The sequence below is a fragment of the Hippoglossus stenolepis genome, chromosome 20 (assembly GCF_022539355.2).
Source record: "Hippoglossus stenolepis isolate QCI-W04-F060 chromosome 20, HSTE1.2, whole genome shotgun sequence".
NCBI classification, from domain to species: Eukaryota; Metazoa; Chordata; class Actinopteri; order Pleuronectiformes; family Pleuronectidae; genus Hippoglossus; species Hippoglossus stenolepis.
This window is the reverse complement of record NC_061502.1, coordinates 12,081,661-12,092,869: the sequence shown is the minus strand read 5'-3', so window position 1 is coordinate 12,092,869 and position 11,209 is coordinate 12,081,661. Positions and strand designations below refer to the sequence as shown.

General features: G+C 42.2%; 1 protein-coding gene and 1 long non-coding RNA gene across 4 annotated transcripts in view; one reads left to right on the top strand and one right to left on the bottom strand.

Moving 5' to 3' along the window:
• Positions 1-694: 694 nt before the first annotated feature.
• rps6kc1 (ribosomal protein S6 kinase polypeptide 1) overlaps positions 695-11,209 on the bottom strand; it is a 21,161-nt gene continuing 10,646 nt past the window's right edge. For all 3 annotated transcript variants that reach the window (XM_035144156.2, XM_035144157.2, XM_035144158.2), the window contains 4 exons: positions 10,457-10,546; positions 4,573-4,655; positions 2,840-2,935; positions 695-2,471 (listed from right to left, as the gene is read on the bottom strand). In XM_035144156.2, the coding sequence (XP_035000047.2) occupies positions 2,370-2,471; positions 2,840-2,935; positions 4,573-4,655; positions 10,457-10,546 (371 nt within the window). In that variant the 3' untranslated portion in view covers positions 695-2,369. The remainder of the gene's footprint in view (positions 2,472-2,839; positions 2,936-4,572; positions 4,656-10,456; positions 10,547-11,209) is intronic.
• The window catches only part of LOC124851197, a 22,452-nt gene continuing 17,641 nt past the window's right edge, over positions 6,399-11,209 (top strand). Inside the window, exons 1-2 of the long non-coding RNA XR_007032279.1 lie at positions 6,399-6,591; positions 9,004-9,037. This is a non-coding gene — a long non-coding RNA (uncharacterized LOC124851197). The remainder of the gene's footprint in view (positions 6,592-9,003; positions 9,038-11,209) is intronic.

Genomic DNA, 11,209 nt, shown 5'->3' with positions numbered 1-11,209 from the left:
AGCAGCTCTTTGCCCACCTTGTGTGGTGAATAAAGTAACATGCTCAGGCCTAATTAGTTGGAGCGCTTACTTCTACAAGACTCCACTGGACCAACTAATGAACCTGTTCACTTCATTATATGACACAAAAAAGAATATATATATGTATATAATTTGACCAAACTTAAGTTATTTGTGTGAAACCAATACAAGTATTTTTTGTTGTTTTACAGTGAAAAACTTAATTTTTTCAGTGTAATGTGAACTAATGGGCTTTTGGGCTCAGGTTGGTCAAAGCTCTCTCCCCTGTTTCCAGTCTTTATGCTAAGCTAAGCTAATATATTACTACTGAATAAGCATAAGCAGGGCAGAAAAAACAGAACTGCACCCAAAAAATGGCCAAAGAGTTCTGTATCAATGAGTGCTGAGTATTTGAAACATGCTGTGTGTGTGTGTGTGTGTGTGTGTGTGTGTGTGTGTGTGTGTGTGTGTGTGTGTGTGTGTGTGTGTGTGTGTGTGTGTGTGTGTGTGTGTGTGTGTGTGTGTGTGTGTGTGTGTGTGTGTGTATTATGGTCACGGTGACACTCAGCAGGAGTGACAGCAGCTTTCTAGGAGTATCATCAGTCCGGCTGATAACAGAGAGGGGGGACTGTAGCCTCAGAGCAAACACACACAGGACACCATATCTACAAAGAAAGCACCACCGCTCTTCATGTGCTCCTCCAGGTATGTTTATTGTTTTCCAGAATGCACTGACAGACCAGTACAGACGCACACACACAGACGAGAGGGAGCATTCAATAGGAAACCAGGAAAAAAAAAACATCAATCTCATCTCACTGCGAAGTTTGTGTCTGATAAAAAGGTTAATTAGTGGGAAATGGATCTTGTAATTTCTGCTATCTGTTAGGAAACATTTTTACACTGTGGCGGAAACAGGAGTGATTATCTGAGTGTGGTTAAGAGAAATGCATTTGTCTCATCTTCAGTTATTACAGGTTTATAAAATCAATACGTGGCAGGTTAGAGGAAGTGCTGCTTAAAACACAAAACACACAGTCAAATAAACAAGGATGTGATTGATCAGGCAGTGTGTGATTGACAAGATAATCAAGGCTTTGACCAAATGTGTTCATCTTTCACTCAGCACATCCTTTAAAAGGTATATTTACAGAACACACATTATTTGTTGTCCGATGGATTTGTTTTTCTTCATAGTATTAAATACATTACTTAAATCATAGTCTTACGTGCACAAAAACTTTTTTACTTCATAAAATAGTGTGTAAAACCGGTGTCAAATATGGTTTAAGTCTGCGCTCTCATTATTATTATTCTTCATTTCCAGAATGAATAACTCGCCGTCGACTATAAATAAAGATGGACGACATGATTGCTCCAAAAAAGTGAGGCCAAAGCATCTCGATCAACACCTAGTCAGTTAACCCCGCCTCCTCCGCTATCATGGCTCTATCTCCCAATCGTTACTGCGCAGACTCCAAATGTGCAAGATGGGCAGCGCTGCTATCCAAGATATTTCAGTTTAATTCCTGGATAGTGGAGCCAGGTCATCCATCTTTACATACAGTCTGGTCTACAAAACCTTTAAACCTTTTCTTGCAAAAATCTATTAAATAACTCAAACCTATTCTGACTAATATTCAATCAGAATCAAAATCTGTCTCTTGCCTCAGTAGATTTTGTTCATTCACCTTTGCATAGTGTCCGTCTCTTACTGAACCTTAGGCTGGTTGTCAGTAAAAAGGGGTTGGTCACAAAAAACAAAACCTGTAAGAAATTAGATATCCGTTTGTAGATCAGAGCAACAGCACAACCCTGTCATCGAAGCAGAAGCTCAGCCCAGCACAATTAAATCTCAGTGGGCTTCATGAGGAATGACTTAAGTGTTATAGGTGGCGACAAATGGAGTTTATTGCACATGGGTCTTTAAGAAAAGGGAATTGCGTCAGTTTGAAACGAAATTAACAAACCGTGTTAAATAAATGCAGTGAAAACACGAGGACAAAATGTCACCTCTCGCTTTTAGTTGTTATTTTGGCTTCGGAACAAGGAGCAACAACGCTGCAGTGGATCATCACTCACACACTTTCTGTGAAAATTATTGCACCACACATGTTGTTTAAGTGTTAAACCCTAAGAAATTAGCAGTGCACAGGGAAGGTAATACTGATGCTTCGCCAATTCTATTAAAAAAGATTAAAAAAAGAATCAGACAAGTAAATGGGGAATGAACAAAATGGGACATGTGCAGAGATGCATAATTTACTGTATATCTACTTGTGTTTCCAGTCTCAAAAGGAGTTCATTTGGGACTGCGAGTTTCCCAGCATGCAGCTCAGCTTTTTCCGCAGTCACACAATGCCTAGCGTCTACTTGGACCAGTGTACTCTGGCAAAGAAAGGGTGGGATTTAATATCGTCCACTCCTCCCGCTCCTGCCCCCAGTCTCTCCATTGGGTTGTACTGGAGCAGCTGCACAGGAGGAAAGAGACCGAAAAACACACAGACAGAAAAATATGAATTAAACAGGTTATAATGTTTTCGTAGAAGTATATCTCAGCTCCCCGCTCAGTACGAAAAACTTTGTGACACTTTGAATACTGTATTGTCAAGATGTCCAGTACTTCTACTGAATTTATTCCCAACAACATGTTATTGCTGTTTAAGGATTTATTTTTAAAAACCTGATAAAACTGGACAGTTGACAGCAATGGAACAAGTAGGTTGATCAATCCTGTATATTTTAACTAGCGATAGGGAGCATTACTTTAACAGAGTGAGCAGTATCCATTTTTTTTATTTTCATACAGGTGAAGTCACACAGCACCGCAGACCCTCACCTGCTCGAGCAGAGATCTGGCCTCCTCTGAAACAGACTCGGGGATGCTGAGAGCCGTGTGGCGACTGATTCCTGCAGGATGGCACCGCAGCAGAGACTGTGTGCAGAGGGGGTGGAGGCGGGTGGAGAGAAGAGAGGTAGATAACCATCAATTTAAAACAAAGAAAACCTGACACACTGGGAGCTGAGGGGACAGAGACAATGACACCTGCGGAGCCTATAGGTCAACGTGAGAACACTCTGACTGGACAAATAGGAGGAGACCAAAGAGCCAGAGCAACTGAAACAACACTGATCACACTAACTACAACAAAGGGCATGATTTCACTGCTGTTGCTCTTTCTTAGAACTGCTGTGTATCAGACAGCGTCATAGGAAGAACTACATGGGAAAATGTGGTTCGTTTGTTCTTCGTTAGTACACAGACAACTTACTGTAAAAGCTTTTTGTCTAACCACATCAAACTGTCAATTCAGTTCACAAGAAACTGTTGCACTCAGGGAAATAGTGAAGTCAAACTGTCAGAAGTGAGTAAGAGGGAGCATGAGACCTGTAAGTTATTTTCTAAACACAGAACACACTTCTATTGATACAAGAATTGACAATAATCACAGTTTAATGCAGCAGCACAACTTTTAAAGCATATACACCTGCACATTGAAAATGCTAGAGCAGAACGTGTGCGTCAACTGTTTGTGTGTTTGTGTTGGTGGACCCTGTGTGTTCTCTCCATCAGTTAGGTCGGCCTCCTCTCCCTCGCTTCCTCTTTCTCTCTCCCCCTCTCCCGATACGTGCTGCAGGAGTTCTGGCTGGGTTCCTAGCTGCAGTCAAGACTGCTCCAGGCAAGATCTTATCCTGCAAGGATCAAGAGACACTATGTGTGCCTGCGTGTGTGTTTCCTTGCCAGGACCGTACCCAGACATAATCATCAAAGGAGACATCTGTGTGACGGAGGTTTGGCTTTTTTTTCAGGTAAGTGTGGGTGTGTATTGTTCAACATAATAACACCAACCTAACACCCCGACTCTTGTTTGGGCAATTGATGGGAACCACCGATGGCTGAAATGAAAATATGCCCACTGGCAATCAGTTAGAATTTATTCAAATTTAATAGACAATAAAAAATTGAAGGGATACACTGCACCTGCACTGGGTGTCCAACTGTGTGTGTGTGTGTCCTTCAAGGGAACAGCAAGTTATAATTAGCATGTGAATGTGCTTGTGGACATGTCTAACAGCTGAGTGTGTATCTGTTGTCTCGCAAACAAGATTCTCCGCGTCCTCCCGAGCCCGTCTTGGAAGACGGTCCCTCAGACAGCCGTGCTGCGGCACCTTGAGAGCTGCCCCTGTCTTCACCTTTCACGACCAATGCGAGGTCGGCACGCTCCGAGCCCAGCGCTGCTACAGGAGCCAGCACAGAGGCCCGGGGAGAGCTGACCCCCTGGCCCAGCAGATGGAGCTCAGGCTGGGGGAGAAAGTCACACGGACACCCCTGGCACTCCCCGAGAACCAGAGTAAGAGAAGGCAGCCAAGACGCACCTCGCACACACAAACACAAATGCACCAAAACAACAAACTCCACCTACTCAAACACAAACAGACACGCGCACTGAATCACACACAACTTGGCAAGACCATAAAGAGTGTGAGAGAGTTGAAAGCCAAGACACCTACAGACATCCCCCAACACCTTAGTAACAAAGATAACGGTTTTTTTAATACTTTTTGACTCACCATGCCCGTCAGGAGCTCAAACAGGATGGCGCCCAAACTCCACCAATCACACGCTGCCGTTTCCTCACTGATACCTCCCACCTCTGAACCAAGAACGGAAAAAAGAGGAAGAGAGAGAATTAATCAATAAATAAAAAAACAGGGAAACAGCTCATGTGATGGGGAGGAAGATGGGAAAAATTCACTTGTGATGTAAAATGAGAAAATAATAATAATGTACAACTAAATCCACTTGAAGCTTTTTCAGGTCATTTTCTTTTAAACCATCAACACTAAACACTTTCAGAATGACATCTTGGATTACAAAATATTTCATTGAACATATACAATCGATTCGAAATGAGCACAAAGACATGGACACAGTCCCTCTCTCACACACACACTCACACGAGTGTGTGTCTCATAAAAGGGTTATTTGCATAATAAAAAAGCAGTTAAATTGAGGAAACCGTCTGTGCGGCAACTTCACACCATCTGCATGACCTGACCTCAAACACACATGCATATAACACGCACACACACACGCACTGCCACACACACAAAGAAATGTAAAGCAGGAATACAAAAACTAATACTACAGCTACAACTACAGTTATTTTTATTTTTATTTTCTTCAGCTGAAAATTAATCTATACCAGACCGATGATAATCTAACCAGACGAGGGCTGCAACTATCAGTTATTTCCTTCATTGATTCATCTGTTGATTATTTTCTCCATTTAACAATTCATGTTTGGTCTGTATATTGTCAAGGAATAGTGGCACGTTAGTAAATCACAATTTTCTACAACCCAAGGTCGTTTCATTTGTTTTGTTCATTCAATTAATTTCAATTCCATTTTAATTGTACAGCGCCAAATCATAATAAACATAATCTGAAAGCCCTTTACATAGAAGGTCGAGACCTTAAAAATTATAGAGAAACATAACTGTTCCCACAAAGAGCAGCTCTCTGGTGACTGTGGAGAGAAAAAAGTCCCTCATCAGCCTCGGCCGGTTGGGTCGAGCGGAGGAAATGGGGAAGCGAGGAAAGGTGGGTGGAAAAGAGGAGAGAGAGAGATATCGGGGGAGGAGGGGGAGAGAGACCAGGAACAGTTGTGTAACCATTGTATTTCAGCTCTGGCAGACTAGTTGTTATAATTAAAACAATAAGACTGACATCCATAGATGTAAACAACAAAAGTCCAAAGAGACTCTGTTCAAAGTAACAACATAAGTAAAGCAACAAATTGTCATGTTTAAGAATTGATTGTGATTTTACAGCAGCCAATAGAGGACTTCTCTCAACCACCTAAGCCTGTGGATTCAACCGACAAGTCTGACACGGGGAGACATTTAAACATTTGAGAAAGAATTATAATTGGAGGCAAAATTAGCAAACGCCCCTGAGTGCAGAATGAGTCATGAGACTGTTGAAACCGTTTTACAGGACCGGAACAGACAGACTTTGCTATGATATTGTTTTTTGACATATATTTGGCAAATGAAATTAGATACAAGAACAATTATCACAGGGACACAGGATTAAAACTGCAATTTCCATTTCATGGGGCTTTTAAATGCTTGGTATCTTTGTGTGAAAAATTACTTGAATGAGTCAATTATCTAAATTAGCTGTGAATTAATTTTCTGTCAGTTCACAAAAACTGATGTTCATGAGATTTGGGTGGAACGCCAGCTCGATGGAAGTGACTGGGATGTTGGGATTCACAATGTGTATTTAAGACACCCAGAGTGATGATACCAGTTTGCTGAAGTGACAAGTGTATGTGTCAGTGAGTGTATCGGAGTATGTGTGAGCTCCACTGGGTACCAGATGGCCTCTTGTGCCACTCAGCTCCCCTCTGCTCTGCTCTCTCCAGAGGGAGGGCGCCTGGTCACCCGGAGGGCCAAGACCCAGGGTCACGGCAGTGTGTGTGCCCAGAGACCAGGCTCCTCAGCTGCGGAGACAAAGACCCCCTCGTCTCCTGGAGGCTGCCGGGAAACTCCGGAGGCCTGTGCGGCTCTCTTGCAGCCAAGGTTAGAGAGGGTTATGATACGACTTGCACGTTTTGTCCACACACATAAACACACACATGCACACAACCAACTGAGCAACCAGTCTTCAGGGCTCCCCAGGACTACTGTTTTGACAGCCAAGGAGAGAAGATCGTCATTGAACGGACTAGTGATACCTGCGTGGTTATGAGCTGGAGGGGAAATACTGGACAGACACACACACACACACACACACGTCTCAGAGCAAGGTCGATGTCATCACAATGGATTAATGTCTAAGGAGCTGCAGGGAGAGTACAGTGGAGCTGGCTACACTTACCGCTCTGTCAGAGCGAGGCAGGGAGAAAGGGAGACAGAGAGAAAGAGGATGGGAAGGGAGAATTAACTGCATCCACAGGCCATGGGTCATTCAAAGTAACTGTAACAATGCTCTGTGTGAAGTGTACCTTTCCAAATTTGACCATACTGCCAGTAACTTGACACTTTCTTTCCTGGCCCGCACATTAAAAAACTTTGAAGTGAATCACAAAATTCAGAAGAAGACAAAAGGATTCTGAGGAGTTCAGACGCATCGGTGAAACAATACTGTGAGTTCACCTTGTGGCCTCTTCTTCCCTTTCCCCTCAACAATGAAGTTCCCTCCTGCTTTGTATCTTAATCACACTCCATCTCCTCCCTCCTGGGGGCCATAAGGAACTTTCTCTCTTCTCCTCTCAGGCCGACTTCCCTAAAAGCCTAACCGACAGTCATTGTTGAAAGAGGAAGTGGAGTGTGCGCAGGTAGGAAGTAAGGAGGGATCGGTGTGTGATGTTCCAAGACTGTGAGTGCATGTCTTGTGAGCTGTTGAAACACCGATATAACCATTTGAATAGCATATTCAAATCTAATACAGTAAAATAATGTGTCCTCTCCACTGTCAGATCAGACAATTCAAATAATAAAGGAGAAGTACTTTCACGGTACAATTTCTTCCCTGAAAATCTTTTCAAAACAATGAGATGACGGCTCGGTGTTGAAAAGGGGAACTGAACTTTATCTTCCAGTAGATCATGTTGTTGTTGAACAGGTAGGAGGACTTTTTTTTTTAAAACAAACAGTAAGAATATTTGTGGCCCCAGTAACAGACTTGTTACCTCAGATGGGGAAGAATACTGAATTTCCCTTTTCTTAGACACTGAAGACAATCGGTTTTGTCCTTGCTTCCCTGTTTACAGAACAATTAACAATTACCATTTCTGCTGAAACATGGGCCGCGTCACACCATCACTCAACAGCTTGTTTTTTTTCTTATTAGAGAACAAAAAAGTAGCCATCTGATGTTTATCAGTGATGACGAAATGGCGACACAGTAAATAAGCAGAATGGTGCAGAATAAACAGATTAACGCCCTGCTGCTGTGTTTTCCGAGTCCACTCCTGTGTTTTTTTGGGTGTGAATGTGTGCGTTTTAAAAACATGTTTCCCTCCTCCTTACACAGACACACACACACACACACACACACACATACGGTCACAGCAGGCCCCCTGCTAGCTTTCTGGCAAACACTCATAAATCTGTCATCAGGAATGAAGCCATCACTAGAGCTGACCCTGTCTGGATAAACAGCAATATATAACAAGGGCAGAAGAGAGACACACTCGCTAACCTCTATGTTAGTGTGTAGAAGTTCACAAGCACAAACATCTACACATTAATGTGTGTACCTGATCTAGAGCTTGCTGGGGTGGGATTAATATAAGCAAATAATATAAGTGACCGTATGAGGGACAAGAATAAGAGAGAAAGTGTCCAGTGTTTGAGTTGGACAAGTCTGTGGATGTTAAAGTGGTCTGTTCATTTAATAACAGCATAAAACACCACCTGCTGGCTGTTGGTATGAAATACATCCATCGATCCTCATGACAGCAACAGCCGTGTAACTAACAGCTCGGATCTAGTTAACTAACTAGTCTCTTTAATCCCCAGCATGTTTATTCTTTTGCCATAAAAAATATTCTTACATAAATCTATTTATATTAAGGCTTGTGTGACCTGAACGCAGCATCACTCAAATGCAATGCAGACAATCATTTATAACACACTTAAGTTTCTTTTCCCTTTTCATTCCTTGGACACTGTGTCCATCAAACTGGACTGAAACGAACTGTGCAAGCTGTTAGTCAATTAACCAATGTGAAATAATTTTCTTTAAAATAGTTATGACGATTTAATTTAATTTCATATTTTACATCAAATGTATTTGATAAACTTTTGAATAGAGTTGTGAACTAGAATGACACTTAGTAGAGTTAAAACTTGCCAAGGACGAACAATATTACAAATGAAGGAAGTGGAGTGAAACCTAAATGTTTTATTCATCATTAAACAGTTGAAAAAAAAACTGGATCACCTCTAAATCTGCACCAGCACTAAATGTTTTTGGTTTTTTTTCAGGACCCCTCCTTCCACCAAATTTGGCAGAGATCAGGTGAGTAGTTTTTGCATTATCCTTCTAAACAAGACAAGGTAGAAAACTTAACCTCCTTGGCAGGGATAAAAGTTATCTATAGATGATGTGATGAATGCTACTTCATTGCAACATTGCTTTACTCTAAAAAAAGTCAAGTGTGTTTGTTTATTTTAATTCACCACAAGTTTTTTTTAACAAAATGGAAATTCCAGGCTACATACAAACCCCACAACTTGGGTCAAAAACTCTCCCTGGCTACAATTATCAGGATTAAATTAATAAAAAACTAACTTCAGTGGCTTCACTCTTAGTTGTGGAAGCTACATTATACCTACATCTCTCACTCCTGTGACTTTAGGTCATCCACAGCTGACCAGTGGAACATATGCCTGCGTGTGCTTCTATTTCCATTAGTAGGCTTTTAAACAAGCCGTTGCTAAGGGACTAGAAATACACACTTTGGGTATTAGATTGTTGCTTTCAGATTTATTACAACAGTGTCGCACTGTACATTCTGGACACAAGGAGGATTTAAATCTGAAGTGACCTTCCTGGCTTGAGAGAGAGAGGATGAATAGCTTAATATAAGTGCGTGGGAGAGTGAATGAGTGTGAGGGTCATTGTGAACGTCTCTGAGTGCGTCCAGTGTTTTCAGCGAACAGTTATCCATCCTGCATATTTAAGAAAGGTGTAATTAAGCACACTGCGTATAATCTACCCAACAGCCCAAGTGAGAAGCCATATGCTTAAAGCAGCGGCATATCGGAAAGTTATCCACCCGTAGATGTCAAATGCATGTGCACGCATGCACACGTACACACACAAACACCCGCCACACACACACACACACACACAGAAGTGCTAAGCAGGGACATGGTGCTGTAGTCTAGCAGCAGTTTGTTTTAAGCAGCTTTTAAACAACATGCCAGAGCTGCCACGAGTTTGCTGGGAGCAACACTCAGGGTTGACACACTGCTGGCTCACTGCTGCACAACAGCACACTCTACAGGACAACAAAGGTACTACAAGACGAATCATCTTCCTCAAAACCAGTAAAAGAAAATGAGTAAAAGAAAACTATATTTTCCATCGATTACGCAATCTGACTGTTAATAAAAATCTCAAACAATACTTTATGTACCGTTAATATAAGGTGTCTTTAACCTGTGCATATAGATTTCTTTGTCTACTAGCCCCCCCAAAAGAAATTACAGCAGTAATTTGTTTCTTCCACTTTGAGTTATGCATGTACACTTGCATAGTTTATTCATGTCTGGCTATGAATGAGGGTTTTGTGACCATGGGAGAGTGGCCTACTTATGGACCAGCATAGAATGAACCTCACATAAACCTCTGCACTGACGGGCAGAGGCACACAAAATGAGGCTCCTGGGTAAAACAAACAAACGTGTATCATGATGTTGATGTGCAGCTCACCTGGTGCACAGTACATATTGGCAATGGCTTCTTTGTCACAGGACTCCTCCACATCACTCCAGCTACAAAAGTAGGTGATCTGAACGTGACCTGCACAGAGAAGATAGAAAGTTTTCAGCTGTGTGAAACATTCATCCAACGTTCTGCTTCTTGTCAACCTCATACAGTCAAGTGTCACTCTGACTTTCTACTCTTTCTGACTGTTTATTCACCTTTGCAACGTTCCTTCCTCCGCTCCTTTCTGCCTCTCTAAAATCTCTCTGCGAGCTTTTCAAGCACACGGCCACGGCGATTACTTCTGTTTAGCGGCTACCCGTTAACGCTATCATTAGAACTAATGGTGTCATTAGGTAGCCGTGGCCATTAGCCTGGGCTAGCCAGACTGATGCACCACACTATGCCGTTGATGGGCCCTTTAGAACAATAATTACCACCAGGGAGACGAAAACAGCCACTCAGCTAATTAGACGCTTGTTGATAACGAGGTGGAGAGACATGATTGTAGGACGACAAAGGAAGAAGTTGAGGGGGAATCTGTGACCTGCTGGTAAAACAACACTTCTCTTTCTGCGAGAGCCACAGTCCCTCAGTCAGATACTACAGGCTTTCAGAAAGGAACACGCAGAGAGCCTGGCTTCAAATCTCCAAGAAGGCATTTGGTTTTTGCTTGAGGAAAGAAAAATATGCCTTCCATATAATACAGCAGCTTCAGAGGGATTTGATTTTATACTTGTTTGATAAAGAAAGATGACC